The 26,261-nt window shown below is 36.8% G+C and overlaps 1 protein-coding gene and 1 pseudogene across 1 annotated transcript; one reads left to right on the plus strand and one right to left on the minus strand.

The window, feature by feature from the left end:
* Positions 1–16,721: 16,721 nt before the first annotated feature.
* On the minus strand, positions 16,722–20,143 carry LOC116121113 (annotated as a pseudogene).
* Positions 20,144–24,079: 3,936 nt separating this feature from the next.
* On the plus strand, positions 24,080–24,862 carry LOC116121120 (rhodocoxin-like). The gene has a single exon (XM_031407058.1). The coding sequence runs from the start codon at positions 24,129–24,131 to the stop codon at positions 24,594–24,596; it is 468 nt and encodes a 155-aa protein (XP_031262918.1). The 5' UTR covers positions 24,080–24,128; the 3' UTR covers positions 24,597–24,862.
* Positions 24,863–26,261: the final 1,399 nt, after the last annotated feature.

Below are 26,261 nucleotides of genomic sequence, written 5' to 3' on the forward strand. Positions count from 1 at the left end.
TCCGTTGGTTGTTTTCGCTCCTTCTTCGCATCATATCGTTGTTGGTTACTTCCTTTCCACCATGATTAGCTTCGTTGCCACCGTTTCAGCCTCCATCGACACCACTATGAGCGGCTGAGTTCCCGGTTGTCTGTTACGGCGTAGGCGAGATCGAGATTGACTCCACGGCTCTGCTCATCAGCTCTCGACTAGTTGGATGAGCCCGATTGTAGGACATTTGGTAGTATTGTGTTTTGAATTATATTTGCTTTCGTTTCATGTTTGATTTCGATACTTTAATATGGTTTGAGCATAATTTGTGATGAATATTATTGTCCATTGTGATTTAATGTTTTCATAGAACTCGCTGAATGATAAACGTTGGTTTGAGATAATTAAATGATGAATATTGCTTTTCATTACTTCGCATCGATTGTAATTGAGTTGTGTTCGAATTTAATTTAATTTCATTTCTACTGTTGTTGCGTTTATTGTGAAGTTGGTTGATTGGAAGATACGTGTTGACAAATTGTATTTGTTAATCGTGTACCAACTAATGGTATTGTCTTGTAGCGTTTATCGGCGTTCAATGATAGTCTTTAACCAATCGAACTTGAGTGATTGGGTGAGACATGATAGATTATACCTAGAGTGCCGAAAAGCCATTTCGTTGATTTACCTTGCCTTGTAGGTTTAGGGGATCATAGAGGGTGGAGGAGAATTGTGTGAGTTGGTCTCGTGTCAAACCAAAACCGTAGCGGCAACGTTTTTATTATAAAGTCTTCATTAGTTTTAATTTCAAGCTTTTATTATTTGCATTTAGTTTGTTTAGTTTAATTAATCAAAATTGCCAATTTCATTTCCTCTACTCAAATATACATTAGGTTGTTAGTTTTGCTCTCTGTGGATTCGACCTGCTTACCACTAACTATGGTATTTAGGTTTAATTTTGCGGCTGTGGCGACTGATTCGACAAAATTTTGGCGCCGTTGTCGGGGAGCAACGTGCTTTTGACTTTGTGTGTTTGGGTAGTCATTAGTTTTTATTCTAGGTTTATTTTAGTTGTTGTTTTTGTTCGTGTTATTTTCTTTGTAGTGATTATTTGTTTGGGTGAATTGTTTAATTTTTGTGTTCCTTTTAGTTTGTCTCTTTGCATTTTTGGTTAATTATTTTCTTTTTAGGTTGTTTGCGTAATTTCATTTTTACTTCATTTTATTTCATTTTCATTTTATTTTCATTGGAATAGTTTCATTTGTGTTTGTTTTTGTTTTGTAGGAAAATTACAATTGGGAAAACGCTGCAGCGTGTCGTGAGCATTGAAGATCTAGCACGACCTGATTGTGAAATTCTCTTAACCTTGTTTTTTTTAGTCAATTTGATTAATTAGTAATAGCTTTTGCTTTATTTTGCATAATTTGTTTTTATTCTTGGGATTTAATTTTTGTTCTTAGTATTAATTTCTTTTAGGTTGCATTGGTAACTTTAGTTTTGATTAAGCGTATTTGTTGTGTGAAATTTTGTTGGGTATAGTTTTATTAGATTTTAGATTTGTTTCATGTGCTTATTAAAATTTGTTTCTTAGGATTTGCATTTAGCTAATTTTCTTTGAGATTGTTGTTGTGTTGCTTGTTGAGCCTTTTGTGTGTTTGATTGATGAATGCAAACTAGAAGGTCTTGTAACAAAGAGTTATTACCTTTGAATTTTGAAATTGAATGCACTTGTAAGAGGAATAGAAAACAAGCACGTAGGATGGCTGACCAGGATGAACCTGCACATGTGCCCCTTAGCCTACATTTCGCACCCACCACCTACACTTTAGCCTCATGTATCAGTATCCCCAATGTCCAGACCCAACACTATGAGATCAAAACTAATGTCATCCAATTGCTGCCAATTTATTATGGGAATTTAAATGAGGAGCCATACAAACACTTAGATGAATTTTTAGAGGTTTGCTCCGTAGTTAGACTTCAAAAAGTGAATGAAGATGTCGTGCGCTTAATTTTATTCCCATTCTCACTTAAGGATCAAGCCAAACAGTGGCTCAATTTTTTGGCAGCAAGGTCCATTATCTCTTGGGCCCAAATGCAATAAAGATTCCTAAAAAAGTATTATTTCATTGGTAAAACCAACAGCATAAGATGAGCCATCACTAGTTTCACTCAACTAGAAGGCAAAGAATTTTATGAGAGTTGGGAACGTTTGAAGGAAATGCTTAGGAAGTGTCCCCATCACGCAGTCCGTAGGTGGCAATTAGTTCGTAGTTTTTATGACGGACTGACCGAGAGGCATAGGAATATGGTAGACACCTCTTGTGGAGGAACATTTATGCATAAGGACGAGAATGAGTTATGGCAACTCTTCAAGACCTTAAGTGAAAATTCAATGCACCACATTTCTATGTCTAGAATGCCTATCTTAGGGTAGCCATCCAAGAAGGCTGGCGTGTATGAAGTGTCACGATTAGATGATATTAGTTCCAAGCTAGAGGTGTTGGTCCACCAGTTTGACAAGTTTGTATCTATACAAGGGCAACCGTCTACACAATCATCTTAGAATAGGGCGAACCAGAATGTTTTTGCCATGCACTCCACTCTTGACTATCCAATTGAGGAACTCGTCCCTGACCCTTTTGAAGAGCAAGTGCAGGTTGTACAAGGCTTCCAGAGACGGAGCGATCCGTACTCAAACATGTACAATCCTGGGTGGCGTAACCACCCTAATTTTTCATGGAAGCTACAATCACCTCAGAATGTCTCCAATAATATGCCATATAGGAACAATCCTTCCAATCAGCAAGGCAATTGTAGGGAACAACCTTCAATCCAACCACCCATCCAACCTAGGATCCCACCTCCCATTCAACAGTCCACTCTAGTACCTAGTTCACTAGAATCAATGATGGCTCAAATGCTCCAAACCATGCAGGAACAAAAAGCCAACATGAATGCTAGGTTCCAAGATTTATAGCAAAATACCCAACTTCTACATTCTCATTCCCAATCCATTAGTAAGCTAGAGACCAGATTGGTCAAATAGCCGAAGCAGTCAATATGAGGGAACAATGTCAATTGCCTAGTCAAGTCATAGGTAACCCTAGTGGTTCTTCTTAGCAGAGAGGGTTTTCCGAACAAGCTAAGGTTGTGATGACTCTTCGAAGCAGCCGAGAGCTAATTAGGCCTGAGAGGGAAGTAAAAGTCCTGGGTAGAGAAAAGGAAAGTCTAGTAGGGACCAAGCCAAAGAGAGTGAGAGTGAGCCACTTGTAGAGTCAAGTGTTCAGAGACCGGGTAAGGAGAAAGTTGGGGAGAATGAACCATCCCCTGCATCGTACATACCGAGAGCACCCTTTCTTCAGTGCTTAAAGCCCCCAAATGTTCCCACTACTAGGAAAAGCGCTAGGATGGAGGAAATGATTGAGTTGTTTAAGTAGGTGTAGATTAACATTCCACTCTTAGATGTCATTAGGCAAGTACCTGCTTATGCCAAATTCCTCAAAGACTTGTGCACGCAAAAGAGGCAAATGAAATCACACACATCTAAGACTGTACATTTACAGGAAAATGTAAGTGCGGTTGTCTCAAACCGCCTTCCCCCGAAGTTAAAGGATCTTGGAACTCCTATTATTTCTTGTGTGATAGGTAATGTCACGATTGATAGAGCACTCTTAGACTTAGGGGCGAGCATAAACTTATTACCCACTTCCGTGTATGAACAGTTTAACTTAGGTGAGCTCAAGTCTACTGAAGTCATCCTGCAGTTAACTGACCGATCGATCAAAATGCCTGAGGGCCTAATTAAGGACGTGTTAGTTAAGGTTGAGGAACTATATTTTTCGATGGATTTTCTTGTCTTAGACATGGAGTATACGAGCAGTGGAAGTATGCCACCGATTATTTTAGGGAGACCTTTTCTAACAACGGAAAATGCTTGCATTAACTGTAGATCAGGAGAGATGGAAGTGTCTTTTGGGAATAGAAAACTGAGACTTAATATGTTTAATGCTGATTTAGGACCGATGCGTGAGGACGATAATGAGTGTTTCATGGTTGATGCTATTGACAGTCTAGTGGAGGCTCACGCCCCAAAAATGTTATGTGATGATGCAATTTATACTCTTATAAATCCGTTTGTTGAGGAGATATGTAGCTTGAGTGTCGTGTCTGGTCTGAGATTCAGGAGGTTAGTGCGTATATGGCTAGGTCGCCCACTCTAGAGCATCAACTTGGGTACATCAAGTATGAACCCTTACCACCTTTGTCTAAGACGACACAACCGAGGCCAATTGAGTCTCCACTAGTCTTAGAGTTGTAGGCCTTACTTGATACTCTAAATTATGTTTTCCTAGGACCCAACAAGACCTTACCCGTGATCATTGCCGCCAACTTAGATAGTGAGCAAGAGGAAAGATTAGTGGCAGTCTTGGCAGCACATAAGGAAGCAATCGGTTGGTCGGTAGCCGATTTGCGAGGGATTAGCCCTTCTTTGTGCATCCATCATATATTTTGTGAAGAGAATGCTAAACCGGTGCATGAAGCTCAAAGAAGGTTAAACCCGAACATGAAAGAGTTGGTGAAGAAAGAGATGATCAAATGGCTTGATGCAGGTATCATCTACCCTATATCCAATAGCCAATGGGTGAGTCCGACCCATGTTGTACCTAAGAAGAATGGCCTCACCGTTGTTGAAAATGAAAAAGGTGAGCGAATTCCTACCCGTACTCCCACAAGATGGATAGTTTGCATTGACTATAAGAAGCTCAACCTAGCCACTAGGAAGGATCATTTCTCGCTCCCATTTATTGACAAAATCCTAGAAAAACTTGCAGGGCAGGCTTTCTATTATTTTCTGGATGGCTATTCCGGATATTACCAAGTACCAGTTGCCCTCGAAGACCAGGAAAAGACCACGTTCACATGTCCTTTTGGTACGTTTGCCTTTCGTTGCATGTCTTTTGGGTTATGCAATGCACCGACAATGTTTCAAAGGTGCATGTTATCGATATTTTCTGATATGGTGGGTCAATTCCTTGAATTCTTCATGGATGATTTTTCTGTGTTTGGTATATCTTTTGATGATTGTCTCGAAAAACTTGAGTTGGTGTTGAAACGATGTAAAGAGACAAATCCTGTTCTTAGTTGGGAAAATAGCCATTTCATGGTTCAAGAGGGAATTGTCTTAGGTCATGTAGTTTCCAAGAAGGGGATAGCAGTGGATAAGGCAAAAGTGGAGTTGATTTCTCAACTACCATCGTCTTCATCGGTCAAACAAATTAGATCTTTCCTAGGCCATGCAGGATTTTATAGGCGTTTCATCCAGAATTTTAGCAAGATCTCTAAGCCTTTGTGTGATTTGCTTGCTAAAGATGTGTCATTTGTTTTTTATGACTCTTGTATGATTGCCTTTACCATTTTGAAGGAAGCGTTGACCACAGCACCCATCATGCAACCTTCTGATTGGAACCTACATTTTGAAATGATGTGTGACATGTCGGACTATGCCATTGGTGTAGTCCTTGGCCAACGGGGGAATAAAAAGCCCGTTGTGATCTACGACGCAAGCAAGCCCTTTTCTGATGCTCAATGTAATTACACCACTACCGAGAAAGAGTTGCTTGCAATAGTGTTCTCCCTTGATAAGTTCTGGTCTTATCTTCTTGGGTCTTGGATAGTTGTCTTTACAGACCACGTTGCAGTTAGGTATTTGTTAGATAAGAAAGACACTAAGCCTAGACTAATTCGATGGATTTTGTTGTTGTAAGAGTTTGATCTAGAAATCAAAGATAAAAAGGGTAGTGATAATGTGGTCACCGATCACTTGTCTAGACTCTTTACAGAGTATGTCCCTAATCAATGTTTGAATGACTCTTTCCCGGATGAGCAACTATTTGCAATATCTCAATCCAAAGCACTTTGGTATGCCCATATAGTCAATTACCTGGCCGTAGGATAATTACCATTAGGGTGGACCAAAACTTAGAAAAATCATTTCTTTGCAACCATCAAACATTATTTTTGGGAAGACCCGGACCTTTTCAGGGTGTGTGCAGACCAGATAGTTAGGAGATGTGTTCCCGACCATGAGTTTAGTAGTGTACTTGTATTTTGTCATTCTTATGTTTGTGGTAGTCATTATAATAGCAAGAGGACCGCTTTAAAGGTCCTCTAGTGTGGTTTTTATTGGTCTACTCTTTTTCGTGATGCATTCTTTTATTGTCGTGCTTGGACTTCATGTCAAAAAGTAGGAAATATTGATAAACGAGATATGATACCCCTAAATCCTATTTTGATTGTGTGATGTGTGGGGTATTGATTTCATGGGTCCATTTCCCTCATCTTTTGGCTTTGAATATACCTTCCTTGCAGTGGATTATGTCTCTAAATGGGTAGAAGCCATTGCTACTAGGACCAATGATCATAGGGTGGTCGTTAACTTTGTTCAATCGCACATCCTTAGCTATTTCGGTCATCCGCGTGCCATCATCAGTGATGGTGGCTCGCATTTCACCAATAGACACTTTGGCTCACTATTGAAAAAGTACTCAATTACCCATCAAGTTGCCACACATTATCACCCTCAAACTAGTAGACAAGTGGAATGTACTAATAGGGAAATTAAGACTATCTTAGAGAAAATGGTATGACCTGATCGTAAGGATTGGTCGGTGCGTTTGAATGATGCATTTTGGGCCTATCGAACCACATATCGTACCCCTATTGGCATGTCCCCTTATCAGTTTGTTTTTGGGAAAGCATGTCATTTACCTGTAGAACTTGAACATAGAGCATATTGTGCCACAAGAAAATTCAATTTTGATATGACCATGGCCGGTGACCATAGGAAACTCCAACTTTCGGAGTTAGATGAGCTAAGACACGACGCTTATGAGAACTCTCGCATCTCTAAAGAGAAGACTAAAACTTTTCATGATAAACACATTGTTAGGAAGTCATTCTCTCCTAATCAAAAAGTGTGGCTCTTTAACTCTAAACTTCGCCTCTTTCCAGGGAAGCTTCGATCACGATGGGATGACTCTTTTATTGTTCTTAATGTTTTCCCTCATGGAGCTGTTGAAATCCAAAACCCAAAAACGGGACAAGTTTTTAAGGTGAATGGCCAAAGACTTAAACCTTATGTCGATGACATTAATGATGGAGAGGTGATTGAGGGATGTTCTTTATTAGAACCACATTAGCCATTTCAATGCACTGAGTCTGGCTGAAGACTTTAAACTTAGCACTTGTGGGAGGCAACCGACCTTTGTAAATATGTTTTGATTGGTTTTATGTTTTTGTTGTTTTTGTCTTTGCAGGAATTTCCATGTTTGGAGACTCATTAACTAGTCCAAGGCTACGTTTCGCATGCTCCACAAACTCCGTTGGACAACCCCACCATTGTTCCTCATGTTGTATCTCTCCACCTTATATGCTGTTATTGTTAGATTTCTTTTTTCTCAAATATGTTGGATGAATTTAATGTTATTGATTATATTGCCATTTGAGATCATTTGATGCTAAGTTGGGGAGGATGTTTGTAGTTGTGAGTCATTGAGGACAATAACATTTTAAGTTGGGGAGTGTTGATTGATTTTTATTATTGTGGAGTAAGTTGTTGATCATATTTTTGTGAAGTGTTGTTGATGATGCTTTTGTGGAGATTGTGATATTTTTGTGAAGTGTTGTTGATGATGCTTTTGTGGAGATTGTGATATTTTTGTGAAGTATTGTTGATGATGCTTTTATGGAGATTGTGATATTTTTGTGAAGTATTGTTGATGATGCTTTTGTGGAGATTGTGATATTTTTGTGAAGTGTTGTTGATGATGCTTTTGTGGAGATTGTGATATTTTTGTGAAGTGTTGATGATGCTTTTGTGGAGATTGTGTGTTGAATGGATTATGCTTAAATTTTTGTGGCATGATGATGTTTTTTTGTTGAAAATATGTTGAATCTTACTCTTGTAAGTCCAAAAGTGGTAAAAGTGAACTAAAGTGAGTTATTTTTAAAAATTTTCATGAATTCATGCATAATCACCATTTTAGAAGCAATTGAGGTGCTAGTTGAAAGGTTTTGTGAGGTTTTTGAAAATGGTTTTAAACATTGAACTATTGGTTCTGTTTTGTGCTAGGTTTGTTCATAATTGTGGTTAGACACCGTTTTGTGTAAATGTCATGTGTTTTAGTGTTTATGCAAGTCTCCCACATACTTTACATGCCCATTGAACAAATTTTCATTTATTATCTTGCATGTGTTAAAAGTACTTAAATGTTGCTTGATGATTTGGTTTTGATTTGTAGCCTAGTTGACTTGAGTGAGTACGCCCGAGGGGTGTTCTACACCTAATCCCCTAAAGCTATCTAGCTGGGGAGCGGTTGGCCTAAAGCTTGTTACACGGGTCCTCTAGAAAGCTTAAGAAGTCATTACATAGATCATGATCTTTATAAAAAATAAATAAATAAATAAAAAGTATAAGTCTTGACTTGTAGCCTAGTTGGTTTGGGTGAGTAAGTTCGAGGAGTGTTCTACACTTAGTGCCCTATAGCCATCTGGTTTGGGAGTCATTTACCTAAAGCCCGTTACATGGAACTTCTAAAAAGCTTAAGAAGTTAAGACAAGAAAAAAAAAGTGATGAATGAAAAGAAATTATATGTCAAAATCTTGTGTGGAAAATGAGCATTATGTTGCATGTACATAAGTTGGAGAGTTTTGCATGACATTTTAACATTGTGATATGAATATGAAATGTGTGTTTGAGAAGCTTGAATAGAGATAGGCAAATCTTGATAGAAACTTTAGTTTTTTATTTAAGATTGTGTTGTTTGCTTGTTATGTTCAAATTCTTCACTTTACCTTTTGATGAATGTCTTGGTTGTTGATGAATATGGTTGTGTATGGTTTTGTGAGAATGTTGAAAAAGTTAAATTAACTTTACTCGAGGACGAGCAAAGAGTAAGTTGGGGAGTGTGTTAGAGTCATGAAAGTGACTCTATTTTGGTGATAAAAAGACCCTATGTGTGATTAAAATGAAATCATATTGAGATAATTAAAGAATTTATGAATTTATTCATGAAAATCACTTCCTAATATTTTTCTTATGAATTTAATATGTTTGGAATGATTTTGGAAAGGGCATAAGTTGATATTAGGTTATGGTTTATGGATTAGGGGTGATTTTGTCTCATTATGTTGTTTAGGAGGTAAACTGTCATATTTATAAGGGTTGATTTTGTCACTTTTCAATCATACAGGGACTAAAGTGATATTTTCCACTTTTGTATCAAAAGAACGCGAAGGGTCGCGTTACGGGGGTGCTATTCATCCAGTTTTTTGGCGATATTTCATCTTCTTTTCCGGCGATGCTTCATCTTACCTGTGCACCGTCATCATCATCTCGTCGAAACCACCGCAAATCACCACCGTGAGACGTGTTTTGCCGCCGTGACTCTTTGCCTTCCAACCGTGATTTTGCCATTCTCTGTCGAACTCCAGCGACGGTTGGGCTCTCTGGTGGTCGATCTAGCTTCCCTATGGTCGGATCTATCCATCCCAAGCTTCAGCTGCCGCCAAAACTGCTAGAATCTGCCATCTCGTCGTCACAACTCTTCACCTTCCAGCCGCAATCTCTCCCATTTCTGACGACCTTTCATCTCCCTAGGACCTGATCTGAACTCTGCATCACCAGAGCTTTCCATTGATACCTTCGGATCTCATTTTTGCCACCATTTGCTGGAAGACCTATCGAAAAACGTGCAACTATTCGTATTCTGGGCTGTCCGTTAGTCGTTTTCGATCCTTCTTCACATCATATCGTTGTTGGTTACTTCTTCTCTGCCATGATCAGCTTCGTTACCACTGTTTCAGCCTCTATCGACACCACCATAAGCGGCTGAGTTCCCGGTTGTCTGTTACGACGTAGGCGAGATCGAGATTGACTCCATGGCTCTGCTCATCAGCTCTCGACTTGTTGGATGAGCCCGATTGTAGGAAATTTGGTAGTATTGTGTTTCAAATTATATTTGCTTTCGTTTCATGTTTGATTTCGATACTTTAATATGGTTTGAGCATAATTTGTGATGAATATTGTTGTCCATTGTGATTTAATGTTTTCATAGAACTCGCTGAATGATAAATGTTGGTTTGAGATAATTAAATGATGAATATTGCTTTTCATTACTTCGCATCGATTGTAATTGAGTTATGTTCGAATTTAATTTCATTTCTACTGTTGTTGCGTTTATTGTGAAGTTGGTTGATTGGAAGATACGTGTTGACAAATTGTATTTGTTAATCGCGTACCAACTAGTGGTATTGTCTTGTAGCGTTTATCGGCATTCAATGATAGTCTTTAACCAATCGAACTTGAGTGATTGGGTGAGACAGGATAGATTATACCTAGAGTGCTGGAAAGCTATTTCGTTGATTTACCTTGCCTTGTAGGTTTAGGGGATCATAGAGGGTGGAGGAGAATTGTGTGAGTTGGTCTCGTGTCAAACCAACCATAGCGGCAACGTTTTTATTATAAAGTCTTTATTAGTTTTAATTTCAAGCTTTTATTATTTGCATTTAGTTTGTTTAGTTTAATTAATCAAAATTGCCAATTTCATTTCCTCTACTCAAATATACATTAGGTTGTTAGTCTTGCTCTCTGTGGATTCGACCCTGCTTACCGTTAACTATGATATTCAGGTTTAATTTTGTGGCTGTGACAACCGGTTTGACAACTATCAAGTACACTTTGAAGGTCAAGCTTGGCGCAGCCAAGGGCTATTAGGCCGATGATCTCCCAGAAGTTTTATGGGCATATAGAATAACTCCAAGGATCTCTACTTCAGAAACACCATTCTCGCTAGCTCATGGCTGCGAGGCAATGGTCCTAATGGAAGTAGGAACTAGTTCACTTCAGAGGAAACTCTACAATGAGACAGACAATGAAGCACTTCTATGTGCGAGTCTATACTTAGTTGAAGAATACCGCAACAAGGCTTGGTTAAGGATAGCTTCCTACCAGCAGCGGGCAAAAATGTTCTTTGACTCTAAAGTCAGGAGAAAAGACTTCAAGGTTGGCGACCTGTTCGAAAAGAAGTCTTTCTTGGTACAAGAGAACCGAGTGCAAGGGTATAAGGACCTAACTAGGAAGGCCCATATCGCATCGCTAAGGTGATACGACCTGGAACTTATCACCTCAAAAGGTTTAATGGTTCTGAAGTACAGCGAGCTTGGAATGTTGAGCATCTTTGCTCTTACTATCAGTAATTCCAAACTCATGTATTGTTTACTCAATCAGTTTTTACTTGTAAATTTTTTCCTTATTGTAAATGTTGTGAATAAAATTATCCCAATTCTTCTTAAAGAAGCACTTATGTCATAATCTTAAGTTTTTACGATGTTTTACAAGTTTTACGATCAGAAAGACTATATTTGTTTTTTGAAGTACTTAAACTATAAAAGTGCTATCACAATTTGGTCAAAAGTATTTTTTATATATTGTAAAATATTTACAAAGAATGACCAAAGGAGCTACAATAGAATTGAAAAGCAAATACAAAAGACTCTTTGCGAACATAAAAGAGGTTGATCACTGGCCTTGGGCACTAGAATTCCTGACTTTGGTTACTACGACTCTAGGTCGTTCGGTTGATCACCGACCTCTGGGTCGTTCACTTGATTTTCAGGGACTTTTGTTTCTTGCTGATCGTTCTCTAGAGCAGACTCTTGTTCTTTTTGCTCTTCGACAGACATCATTGAAGTAAGAGTAAGTTGGTACTTTTTGGGGAGGTTGGAAATGTCCAAGCTAGGATTGTTCGACGCAAGCTATGAATAGCTTGTATCGCCCAGTGAGCAGCTTTCCTTTCCACCTCAAAACTTAATTGCTTCATTTGCTCAGTCAGCGAAGTAGTTCACCTATAAGCCAGCTCAAGATTTGTCTGTCTCGCTCTTTTCTCCTTTTTTGAGTTTTCCCACAACCCAGCTCGAGTCTTTTCTAACACCTTTTTCGCGCTTAATCTCTCTTGCAACTCCTTTTTCTCTTTGGCCCAACTCCTTAGTCAGCCTCGCTATTGTTAGTTGGAGCTCCTTATTGTCATCATCCTTCTTCTGGAGCTTGGTCTTCTGGAAGTCTACTGCTTATAGAACATAATTCCTTTCTATCAAGTACACATTCACCTGAACGTGGACAACTTTTGCAATTTTGTTTGAAGTCGCAAGATCTTGTTTCAACTTGACAATCTCCTCCTTCATTTCATGAAGCTTGCCAGAAGAGTTTATCTTCATCTTGTTATAAGCCACGTTCAGAGCAAGCAAATGTTGCAAAGAAAGGAATAAAGAGTTAGTTTGTTAAAAACTAAAGGATCAATTTACATGAAAGAGTTTTCGAAGAGAAAAGAGTTGTCTTACCTGACTTTGCATTTGGAGAGCAGTGGCCACTAGATCAGTAGGTTGGGAGGCCATGTACTTATCAAAGGTCGTGGCTAGTTGGCATTCAAGCAAGGTAAAAACCACCGGCCTTAGATGGTTTGGCAGTTGCCCTAAAAGCTCTAGAACGGACGGGTCGTGCCTTGATAAGGTAGGGACCTCCTCGACCTGTTCCTCGCCAGCTCCCTCCTAGGTGCTCGTGGTCGCACCCTCTTTTCCTTGTAAAGTCCCAGGCGTAGTTGAGAATCTGAGAGCATCCTTTGACGTCGACCTCAAAGAGAAGAGTTGATAGGGCTATAGCCTGTTTGGCAATATCTTGAAGCCTTCTAATTCCGATTCAATTTCTTCTTTGGTTGGTATGGTTCTCCACCTCTTCGTCTTCAAGCCCATGGTTTTCTACCTCAGCAAACGAGCAGCAACAGGTTGGGGAGCTTCCTCATGTCGCTCCACAGGTGTTTGCCTTTTGACACCAATTTGTATCCCCGTTATAAGGACATCACCGGAGGTCGTTCCAACTGTTTCGGTCGGATTTATTCTAGGGAATGTGAAACTTGTAGACTTCTTTGACGTCTTTTTTTTCTTCGGTTGCATAGCTGTTGCACAGCATACAAACACATCAGTAAAAAGAGTCTATTTTTGTTAAAAAGACTTGGGTTTTTTCTGTTTCAGAAATAATTACGAACTGGACCGTCCAAGTATGTGACAGGAGTGAAAAATTCGTATCTCTGAAGATTAGCAGTTGTCATGAGCAGTTTTACATTGCAACTCTAATTGGGCAGTCGACCAAATACTTTGATGCAGCTAGGGTCAACTAGCACCGATAACTTGGTTGTTTTGTTTCCTACAAAGAAGCAAAGAGTTCGTTAGCTTAATATTTAAAAGAAAAGTTAAAGTTAAAAGACGAGCAATCTGGAAATTAAAAGGAAAACCTACTCGATTCCTTAAATTTACATACTCCGTCGTACTAGAAGAAAAAATATTTGGTTTCATAAGCCCCCACGTTACTAGGGTAATCAAATATCCCTCCCTCGATCGTTGATCGCTTGGAGAGGTAGTACGAATCCTTATCTATGCTCTTCTTTAAATAATAGGTGCAAGAGAGCTCCTGTCCCATTGGCTCCCCGAGGTCGTCTTCGCCAAATGCAATATATATAGTGACCGCTATCATATATACATTTGGCGTTAGTTGGAATGGCGCAACCTAGAAGTGGTCGAAGATCGACCTGATGTAGGGGTGGAGAGGAATCCTTACTCCACATTTGAAGATTGCTTCAGGGATTGTAGCCATCCCCTCGAGAGGATCCTGAGTAGTATGCAACCTATACCAATACACGTCCACGTCGATCGCGTATTGGTCTATCGCACTCTGAATCTCTTCCTTTGTGATGGTAGATCGTATCACCTTTCCAAGACCTACCGAGTTACCCGGTGGTCGCGAGCTTCCCTCTCCAACTGTTCTCATCTCAGGGATGTCCATTGCCCTTTGAGTATGTAAAGGTGCGACATGTAAGGGTCACTCAAACACTTAATAATATGCCTCATACGACGACTTAGAAGAGTAAAAGAACCCTGGTTTCTCTTCCATAACCGCCAAAGTTCCTAAAAAACCCTAAAAACTCTTAAGAATAATTTCCTAAAGATCTGTGCCCTAAGTTTTTACTCTTAAAAGTGTTTTCTTTTGAACACTACCTAGAAGTGTTCATCACCTAAGTCTACCAGACGCCATGACCATCATTATTGTAAAAACTAAGTTTTTTTTATAGAAATGAAAAAGAGAAAAAGGAAGAAATTTATTTACCTCTTGGTTGCTGGGGATGGATGTTCTGTCATTTCGTTGAGTGCGCATCAACTAGGAAGAGGATGAACTGATTTTTTTTAGCGTGAAAACATTGTTTTCTCTTTGAAGATTCGAGTTCTTTGAAAAACTTGGGATGGGTATAGGGTTTTATAGGGTTGAACAAGACGTTTAGATTTCCTTTGTAAGCGACGTTTGGGTGGGAACACGCTCCTAACCATTGATTTCGACCACGTGTCATCAGTTCGTGCGAAGAGTAACCCCTATGCTTCGTGAAAAGCAATCGGCACATTCCTTTATCGAAACTATCAAGCGTTGACGTAATTATCTCATTTACATTAAATGCACTATCATCCGCATTTAATGCTTCAAAAGGGAATGGTGTTTCAATATGGCTTGCATTTAATGTGCATGGCTGACATTTATTATGCGTAAAGACACATATGTCAAATAAAGCTTACTTTATTGACCAAGAAAGCTGTCAAACGCAACAAATAACATCTGAAGAGGTCGTTCAAAAAGAACATTTAATTCAACATGTCAGGCTCGAGCACCAAACAAGATGATTATTAGTTTTTTAGCAACAAAATGCTTTAAGTGTTTTCAAGTCGCAAATGATAGTTAGAGTTCAGAACACATTTTGATAGCATTGGACAAGATCAAGCTCATGTCGTTGCACCTTTGTAAACAATCAAGTCAGGTCACTCATGTAACTCTCAACATCTAGATCGCAACTTACACTCAATTCATTAGTAAGATCAAGCAGTCAGCTTCAGGTCTTCTATAAAGATGTGACTATTCTTTGTTGTTAGCTTGAGCAAGCATTTCTGGAGACAAGTCAGGTCACGGCATAATCATGAATTTCTCAAGATCCAATTCTTGAACCTTAAAAACTGGGGAGCTTATGTTATGCCTAAAAAATCAAGGCTGATGTAAGCTTACATCAGCAAGCACAAATCAGAATTCAGGAAGACTTTGTGCCATCTAGGGCCTGCCATGTTGCCCAAAAATAGAGAGAATATGGTTGTTACCAACTCATCAGATTCAGGTTTTGTCTGTAAGTAAATGAATATCGCACACCTGTCCAAGCCCCAAATAATTTGAGGATGTTTCCTAAGTTATCAGCCAATGGGAGGCAAGGAAAGACTTGCACGATACTTACCAATTGCAAACTTGTAATCATTACCTTGGATCCAACAGCTATAAATAAAGGACTCCCTCTCTCATTTTTGGGATCTCTGATGTTTACTTTCATAACAATCAATAGCAAAGACAACCTACGACAAAGAGACTGACTTGATATTCTCTCTGAATACTCGGTTATTGTACCTTTGTTCGCTGTTTGCTATATGCAACCTCTTGTAATCTCTTGTAACACTCACTTTTATTAAAGAAACAGTGGATGTAGGAATTGCTCGAAGCATCCGAACCACTATAAAAATCATATATCTTATTTATTTCTTGGTCTTTGCATTCAATAGTATTGTTTAACCTTGTCCTAGCTTCCAAATAAATTAATCACATGTAATTTCTAAAATTAGCTTAGCGCTTTGCACGTGCGAGGTCGTTGGTGTCAAAATCTAGCATCAACACCTGTGACATTGAATTCTATGAATTTTGATTTGTTGGGAGTTAATTATGTTATTTTTATTTAGGGTGCATTAAACTTTGAAATGTGGAATAATTATCTTCAAATTAAGCATGATGTGATGTGTTTATAGTTTATCTACTTGGTTGTGGCAGAGTTAGTCAATTGTTGTATTTTTCCATTCAACTTGTGTGATTTACTGTCATTGGCACAGTATTGAAAACATAAAAAACCTGTCTTGTTTACCCAAATCCACTCTGAAATTGGTCCTGCATCTGTTTCACTCATTGAGGTAACCTCATTGGAAGTAAGTTTGTCCTTATTAAACACACACACACACACACACACACATATATACGTTCTTGATTAGTATCAAATTGATTGCCACAGGCCTGGAGTATTTTTCTATTGTCTTAGTATATATTCAGACCCTAGATCTTAAGTTGTTCCAAATATCCTATTTCAGGCCATTTTCGCTGGGCAATTTACTTTAATCTTCTCCTTTCCAACAGAAATAGTTTCATGTCTTTTTCCATCCTCTTCTTTAAGATGTGTATATTTTAAATAAATTTTTAGGACTTAATTTTCTATGCTGAAAAATACCATGCTATGTGTTGTAATGTTAATTTTCAGGCAATGTTTTAATGCTCGAATGATCTTTTCGTCGTTGCAGAGAGATTGATCCTTTGTACTACCCTGTAGTTATGTGTGAGTGACTGTGATGCATGATAACACCAATGTGGTTATAATCCATTTAATTTGCTATCGTTTATCTTCTTACCTTTTTTACTTTTTTCACGTTCTTTTCGTTCAGTAGTAGCAGTGGTACCAAAAGTTGTTGTATTGTGTAAACGAAAGATAATGGAGAAATCTATGAATATATTGTTCAAACCTTTACAACATATATAGTCTTCTTCTTGAATGTAAGTTGAAATTACATTGAAGATATATCTAAATGGATATGCTATTAGGGATACCTTTTCGTTGATGCCTCCTCTGTATTTGTCATTGGATGAATCTGGGTTCAGAATTTTGTATTTCTTGGCAGGTCCCAGTCTGTTCTTATATTGGGATTTCTGTTCCTCTCCATGATTGTTTCCTCTATCTCTTTCAGCTTCTTTTTGAACTCTTCATATTTGTGCAGGCCTCCTCATGGTCCGTCCATTCTGTTGTGCCTCTGACCCAAGTACAGTTCATCAGATGTATGCCGCGAGAGGACTTCTGCTAATGCTATACTAATAGCCGATTGAAATCTGTTTGGTAGTTGTCGAAGAAAGTATTTGTCTGTATCTTTTAGGAACTCACTAAATTCCATTGTCCCTTCTTGTGGAATGAATTTTCGACAAGCGTGGGACGGTTCAGAGGTAACCAGCATATGCATATTGTCCAAAGTTAACTGCAGCATGAAGGCCTGATGTAATCCAATGAGAATTGTTAGAAAGCGTGTTAGGTCCTTCCATTGGGCAATTCAGTCCACCATGACTCATTCCACTATCAGCATGACCTATTTTCTAACTTCTGACCACCATTCTTGAACTTCATCATCTTTCCTGAGGGTTCTCATCTTTGTAGAAGATTGAGCAAGTCTACGACCCATGTCTGGATTGCAGCTATATGTCAAGTCCATCTAAGCCATAGGGATAGTCTTGAAGAGAATTTGAACGCCGGTGAGGTTGTCTTCATTTTCTAGGGCCAAACGCCTGAAAAGATGATTGCCATAAGATGAGGAAAGTATGGAATTGATGCATGCCAATGTGTATAAGTATGTTGTTTGATTAAAGGATTGAACTTTCTATGATTTTGTATTGAGAATGAATACCTTTTAAGAGATCGATTGGGAGGCCTTGTTCATCAAGTCTCCACTCTTTATAGAGCTCAGAAGACAACTGCATACAAATTTCACCGGAAACAATATATTCTCAAGGATTCCACCAGCATTTAGAGGATACTCCGAGCCAATGCATTTATGTGCATGGTGTCTTTGAAATGAGGATCTAACAGCCTAGATTGGGTGCATCGTACTTACGCCTTTTCATACCTGATGAACGGCTCGACTACAGCTGAGTTGCAACCTGGAAAATACATCATGTATTGAAGTATAGTGAATTATTAGCAGGGATTGGGATATATTCATTATGTAATTACAGTTACAGTTTTTTTGCAGAATTTTTTGAACTCACCAGTGAGTGACTAGTTGATGATAAGCTGAGTCATTAGCTAAAACATGAGCTTTGGCAAGCTGCCAAAGTGCGGCGTCAGTGCCTCTTTTTGCTGGATGATAAACTTTGTTGAAACCGTCGTGATCTTCAGATTCAGGCAGCTCAGCTCTATTGCCAATGGCTTCACCGTCGCATCATTTCTTAAGTACACTAGTGTCCGGGATGCATAACACATACATTACCCTTTGAGTTAATCTTGTCCAAATAAGGCTCAGATAGTCATGGTGATCCAAGATATATATCCTCCATTGTTTCATTGCCTGCCAAGCATATTGAAAGTCATCTCTGAACATCTTAAACTTAATGTGAACAGGGGAAAGAGATATGCCTACCTGGATAATAGCTGGCCATCAAGGCTGTTCTCTATGTCTGATTCTTTTATGAACTGATAATCTCTCCATGTTTTCCTTTCAGGGGGAATTGCTGCAAGGAATCGTAAAACTACAACATTAAGTGTGTGCCCCAAACACTGTTATATGTATTATTCTTACTTCAATTACAATTAGAATTGGATTTGATGTGAAAGAATGAATAGATTAGATTTATTTATGATGATTGTAATAGCATAGTATTAGTAATTTGTTCATCAATATGCGAAGTTCAATAGATATAGTTTAACTGATGATTTACTGTACGATTTTCCAGAAGAATAGTGGATACCTCTATGCAGCGGATTCGTGTTGGATTAGTTCCTGCAAGCATTTGGCGACCAAATTCCTCATCCTCCCTCCATGCGAACTCATTGTCTTGAACAATAAACATAATGCAAGATCAGATTACCGGCTGTTGATTCTTATCAATTAGAACTGAAGATTGTATAGGCTTGGCTGCACACCTATTGCAATTGAAGGCATTGGGAACTTCATGGTACCCCCTTTGCTTGCCTGAGTAATTTTTTGACAAGATGTTCAGGCATTACTTTCCTTAATTTCTCTATCACCCTTCCTCAATTCTTGGCCTTTTTCTCTGGTAACAATTCCTTAATCTCCCGAAATGACTGAAAACTGGAATCTTCAGGAAGAAGCAGGATTTTGCCTCAGGGAAACGAAATGTACAATAGCTTGGATTGCATTTCCCGTAAATTCAGATAGTTTCTTTGGGCTAAATCTCTCTCAGGAGGAACATATACATCAAAGTTCATTTGCTGCTCCGTCTCTCGAAAAGGGCGCTATATAAACAATGATCAATCAGCAAAATTTCACCATTGACAAAGAAATATGCAATGGACTAGCAATGCTAAATACCTTTTTGGCATTTTCTACGCCAGTTTTTCCCCTACGAGGAATGGAAATTCAGTCCCCGCCCTATGGTAGGCCTAAAAAGTTGAGGATCTTTATCAGGATCGCCAAGATCATTGTAGTAATCGTAGCCATAGACTCGGTGCCATTCCTTCCTCTCCCCAAGAGTATCTCCTCTCAAGTCTTCAAGCTCTTCTTCCCTCAGATCCACCAGACCAAAAGGTGTTTGGCTTGGAAGATAATTCTAGCATAGGATAGAAACATGAGTTGTGGAGTTAAAGTGATAAAAGCAAGCCTGCGATAATATAGAGCTAATGCATATGAGTATTATAACTACCTTGTTCGAGAAGAAAATTCGGCTTGTTTGAGTATGTTTCATTGGGTATACCCAAGACCTGCAATCGAAATAGATACTCAGATTTTCAGGAGCCTGGAGGGTTGCAGACTCAATGAAAAATTCATGCTTATGCTGATTTTCTATTATAAACGCTCCTGGAATTCCAAATTCAGGCTCCACATTAACTTTGATTGTGTAAGTTGTTGTCCTTGTTCCATTCCGCTTGTGACTCTCCTTTCTCTTCAGGTGTGCCTTTTCGCTCAACTTCCCTTTTCCAGTGTCTATTATATGCAACATAGAAAGGAAACATCAGCAGTTTATCAATGGAAATTGATTGTTATGAAAAGCATTGAACTTACTTTTGTCGACAATTGTGCCGCTGTAAATCTGCACAGAAGCTGATTTTCCAGGCCCTGAATGCCCTGGTTTATGATCAATAACAATAGTTCCCTCGATTATGGATTGTTTCAATGCAGTATCAGGTTTTCCAGATGAGCGTTTGGAGAGTTTATTTTTGACAGCATTAAGACATTGTTGCAGGGCTGGACATGGGCGGAGGCAATGGTGCTCCATGGTCATTTTTCTGAATCAAACTCTGCAGAATCTATGGATTGTTGTTGGTGAGAAGAATGGTTGCATATGGGAAAAGAATAGTACAATTTATAAAAGAGAAGTTTTGTTCTTGCTTTGGTTTTGAGGATTGTATCAAACCCTTTGCTTGTTTGTCAGGTTTTGTTGTTCTCAACTTTGAATCTAAGCGGCCAGCTTTGTGGGTTTTGCATTTAGAATCTTTTGGTTAAATTATAGTCATGGACAAATCATATCATTGTCCATTTGACAAGAAGAATTCCTTCTCCTCACATAGCAGTTTTTAACTACACTGTCCAAAGTATTTAAGAATCCATACTTAAAAGTTTTAATGCTTCTCTTAGAATCCAAGATGTAAGTTTTGTTCTGAGTTGAAGGTTGCAAATTAAGGGTACATTTGATATGACTTATTCGAGTAGAGTTTATAAAAAAAGAGCCTATTATGAAAGTATGAGTTTTATGAAAAATATTTTAATTGGTTGGTTAGGAAAATGTAAAAGAATAGGTTTTATTTAATAAAATGTATTTTAATATACAAGAGTAGATCTACATCAAATTTATAAAATAGAAAATGGATAATTTGGAAATTATTTCACTTTAAATAAGCTTAAAAAGAGCTTATTTTGAGATTCTCTTGGACGTCATAAAATAATTTATTTAAAATCGTATAAGAACTTTTGAAATGTAATTAAATAATTTTAAAAAAAAATTCAAATATACTTATGATTTTAAATAAGTTCTTTCGGCCAATAGATAAGTCCAACCAAACAACATATTTAATTGGACTTATTTATTGGCCGAAAGGGCTTATATTTGGTTGAGCTTATCTATTAGTCGAAAGAGTTTATTTAAAGCTATAAACACTTATGAAATCTTCTTAGACTATTTGGTTGCATTTCCAAATTGTTTACAGAATTTCAAATAAATTATTTTACAACTAACTGCATAAGTTCAAATTTTGAGCTTTTTCTGTAAATTTTTTTTTTTTTTTAAAACTTATTTAGAGTATTGAAATTTAAAAAACATCCCTCTTCAATTTTATAGTTTTGTCCTGATCTATACTTGAATATTAAAACCTTTTTTGGTAAATTAATATTAAAAAGCTTTTTTTATATTTTCCTAACCAAACAACTATCAAGATTTTCACAAAATCTCTATTCATGTAATCTGTACTGTAATAAGTTCTTCTTTCATAAATTCTATTTGAAGAAGTCGTACCAAATGGACCCTTGATTTATTCGTATAAATTAAAACTCTTTTTGGTAAATTAATACTTGAAAACTCTTTTATATTTTCCTATCCAAACAACTAACAATTTTTTTTCATAAAAAATATATTTTCATAAAGTCTACTCCAATTAAGCTATACTAAATGGACCCTAAATTGTTGATAATCGTTTGCCAATAATTGTCAATGTTGTTGAAGATGTTAAAGAAGCAAAACCATCGTCTCTAAAACCTCATTTCACATTAACCAAAGTAACATACTAAAAGACTGAAATACCCTCTTCAGTATATTAACCCCAAAACGACCTTTCGTCTTATTTCTCCTCAAAATCAATTAAAGATTACCACCAAATATCGGTTGAAAATGTATAAAATAAATGTTAAGAAAGGCTTGGTTTTATGAAAAAAATAGAGATTATATGAATACAAAGGAATATCATCTTGTGAGAAAATATTAATCAACTCCTTATATTTATACAATTAATTGTTTGAATATATATATATAACAAATTAATCACATATATGTATTGATCATATATTACAATAGACTCTAATACTACTATAAATTTATGGGTGTTGATACAAAATATATATGTAGACATTTAAAATATTTATGATAATTTATGTAATGATAATAATTTTATACACACACACAGAGGGGGCGGATCTAACCTACTTTTGGGTGGACCATGGCCCACCCTCAAATTTTTTTTTTTTTAAAATACCAATATATATATAATTTTTGGATTTTGGCCCACCCAAACAAAAATATTAATATGTAATTAGTTTTTATTTTGGCCCACCGTAAAAAAAAAATTCTGGATCCACTACTGCACACACACACATATATATATATTAGAATATCTCTATAGTCATAATGTGGGGACCAATTAAATTTATTACTATGAGGAGGTTATAACTTAATAGAGGTATAGTGACAATAATTATTTTTTTATTAAAAAAAATTCTTATTTTATAATTCATGTTTTAGTAGTATTAGGATTTCCATTCATATTTTAGTAGTATTAGGATTTCAATTCACTATTTTAGCATTAAGATAATACAAAAATGGATATCAAAGAGTTACTGCATAATTGAGTAATCAAATTCGACAACTTATCTACACTAATCAAATGGATACTAATGTGTTCCTCAATCATCCAAATAAATAACAAGTCATGTATGATTTAAGTGAAGAAAAAAACATTACTAGAATTAGACAAGAAGATGAAGGAGATAATCCTGATGATGATAATACGGAAATACCAAAATTTTTGTGTCAAGAAGCTTCAAACATATTTGAGAAGCTAGAAATATTTTGGCTTTAATAAGAAGGTATCCATGTTGGCGACTTGTTATGAATCCACAAGATAAAAAATGTGGTAACAACTCTATAATATAAATCATTGTCAAACAACTTTAGATAAATATTTTATTTCATCTTGAACCTTTAATATAATATAGCATATATTTTTTGTAATATAAATATAATTATTACTATGTAGAGATAAATACCTTAAGACTATATCTAAAAAAATTATAACTTATTACAATGTGAAATTTATTCTTATATATAACTGGTCCAAGTTGGGACTATAATTTTTTATTATTATATGGAGGTTATTCCTATATAGATAGATATATATATATGTCTTGTTTGATATGGAACCAAATTTTTTTGAACTATTTATCGGTTTTAACATTATGTAAGATCCATTTATTGGCTGTGATCCATGTTTGAAGTTTCATTATTTATGATGGTTATCTATTTTAATTTACTGAGTTTTTATTGATTTATTTAAAATATAAATATAGTGAAAGAGTTAGTTTGTTTTTAAATGCTGAATTAAATGGGTATAAATTATAAATTGTTGAATATTTGTCTTTTAGAGCATGAATTAGAAAGTTGGTGTATATTTTTTATTCGAACAGGTATTCATACGAGTTATTCGAACATGTATTTAGACGAGTTATTCGAACGATTAATCGAATGATCACGAACAACTCGTTTTGTTAATCAAACGTTCTCGAACAGTCATTCTATGTTCGAACACGATTTCAAACATCCTTTTGTGTTTATCGAACGAGTTTCAAACGAAGGTGTTTTGTTCGTTTGCAGCAGTGATCAACACAACATATGATGATCAAAACAAACTTGAAAATTAATATTATTCAAGAGGAAGTTAAAACTTCTTAATATTGGTCCTTTCAATTCAATGATTTTTTCTTCCATAACTTCAAGTATTGTATTTATTTATGAATTAAAAATTTTGTCGAAAAATATATATGTTAATGTCTTGTTTTTTCTTCTTTTTTTTTTTTTTTTCTTTTTTTCATAGTATTTTTACCCTTTTTAGTTATTCTATCTGAGGTTAAATTTGTAATGTTAGATTATTTTTTAATTGAGGGTATAATAGATGACTAGCGGGCTGCTATGTAATAATTTATTATTATAATATTGAATTGTTATTATTATTTTTGTTGTTAGTAACAACAGTACATTAATTTGATATAATATTTTATAAGTGAAAATGGAGAAAAAAAAAAAAAAGACATAAATTATATCTACTAATAACAATTTAGAAATCTTCTATTTACCAAAATTTTAAAAATAAAGAATTAAAAAAAGGAATCCCTGAGATTTACTATCAAACCAAAGCACCCTGATATTTTAAAAAATATTATAAAAACCCCTGATATCACTCGTCATAACCAAACACCTCTCACAGAACCACCATTTTCTCATCACAATGGCTACTGCCACTTTTCGAAAGCTCTCCACCCAAATTCACCGCATCCCATCGCTCTCCCTCCACTCCAAATGCCTGCTTTCCCGCTCCTCCGCCACCTCCGCCAAAGTCTCCGACAGAATCGTCAAGCTCTTCGCCATCGACGTCGACGGCCAGAAACGCGAGATCATCGGGCTCTCCGGCCACACTCTCCTCAAATCCCTAATCAATCACGGCCTCATCGACCCCGCCTCCCACCGCCTCGAAGAGATCGACGCCTGCTCCGCCGAGTGCGAGGTCAACATTGCTCAGGAATGGTTCGATAGGCTTCCCCCTAGGTCCTACGACGAAGAGTACGTGCTCAAGCGGAACTCTAGGGCCCGAGTTTTGAACAAGCACTCGAGGCTTGGCTGTCAGGTTGTGCTCAATAAGGATCTTGAAGGTATGGTCGTGGCCGTCCCCGAGCCCAAACCCTGGGACATCCCTTGATTTTAGGCAAAACTCTGCCATTTTGAGTTTTGGGGAAATTTAATAATCTTCAAAGATTTAAACTTTTGGTTGTTGGATACTGCTTCATCTCTGCCTTTATGTTTTATGTGGCTTTCAATTATATGAATTTGGAGTTTTTGGAAGTTTAATTATGTTATCTTTAATTAGGGGCATTGAATTTGTGAAATGTTGAATAATTACCTTCAAACTAAGCATGATGGGGATGAATTATTAGACAATTTCAAGTTTATTTAGTTCTTGGTTCATTGTGGTCCAAAGTTTTTAGGGTTAATAAAAAATTATAATCTTCATTCATTTGATTAGTCTTTTCTTTGGCTGTTTTATCTATGAATTTGTCAATAGATGGAGATTTGCCTTGGTAAACAGTTGCAAATGTATGTATGTACGAGTAGAAAGTCCATTATTCTCCATGAAGTTAAGGTTCTTATCTAACTGATGAATATGCAAACTTCTTTTTAGCAGAACTGAACTGCCTGGATTTGTCAATATTTTTGTTATGGGTCTGGCATTAACATTATACAAGTCATTTTAGCTAGAGAATGTGCAATCCTGGATGATCATCAAATAAAGGAAATTGTGACCTTTGTTGAGTGTAGATCAGCTGCAGTATTTGTTTACCAATGCAAGGAATAGCCTTCGCCTAAATTACATTATCTTTGATTTTGGTAAGGTGTTGGTGGCGTATGTGACTTACCTTACTTAGTCAATTGTGATGTTTCTCTTCTTTCAGCTTGTATGATATTGTGAAACATTACTCCTGAAGGGTAAAGGAAGAACGTATACTGGCACAACCTTTTTGAAGTGCATATAAACTGTTATCATTTTAAATGTTATTAGCATAGTGTTGGAAAATTGAGAAACTAGCCAAGTTTATTGTGAAATTGATCACTTCATTTTCTTTGTTCTTTGAGGTCATCTTATTAGTAGATTTTCCTTCTAAGCATACACTGATAGTATCAAGTTGATGTTGATTGAATTACCTAGAGCCTCTCCATTGAACATTAGAATTCAGACACCCTGAATAGAATAGCTTAAGCTCTTGGTGTGCCTATTAAACTTTATATAAAACTTTTAGGGCTTCAAGAGATGGATGGAATTCAGTTGGAGAACTGTTACTTCAATCTCCAAGAAGTCCTGTAACTCTGAATGAGTTTTCACTACGTAATATCCATTTTCATTGGAAGGTAGTCCCAAAGAGGAAGGAATAGATGTTCATTCCATTAATGACGCACTTTTGATTGTGTATGTGGAGCTCTTATCTATTTTCATAGTGTTTATAGAGATACAATAATTTAAGTTGTAGTTATGGTATTTTCACTAGTATGGTTACTTATTCTTCTTCTTCCAACTGTGGAAGTAGTTGCAAGTTTCTGTCAATTCTCTTTTCTAAGATGGTATGCTGTGAAGAATTTATTATGAATGGACTTCACTTCTTATCCTAGAAGAGTTAGGTGTCATGGAAATTTCAATATTAGGACAATGTGTGAATTGTTTAGTTTTTCCTTTCCTGACAATGGAAGTATCAGTTGTCTATGTTAGAAGAAGATTGAGGTGTCATCTTATTTATTTATTGTCATAGTGTTTATGTGATATAAGATCTTAAGGGTCTACTTGGGAGTTTTATGGTAGCGGTTATGAGGGTTA

The sequence above is a fragment of the Pistacia vera genome, unplaced genomic scaffold (genome assembly GCF_008641045.1).
Source record: "Pistacia vera cultivar Batoury unplaced genomic scaffold, PisVer_v2 Contig966, whole genome shotgun sequence".
NCBI classification, from domain to species: domain Eukaryota; kingdom Viridiplantae; phylum Streptophyta; class Magnoliopsida; order Sapindales; family Anacardiaceae; genus Pistacia; species Pistacia vera.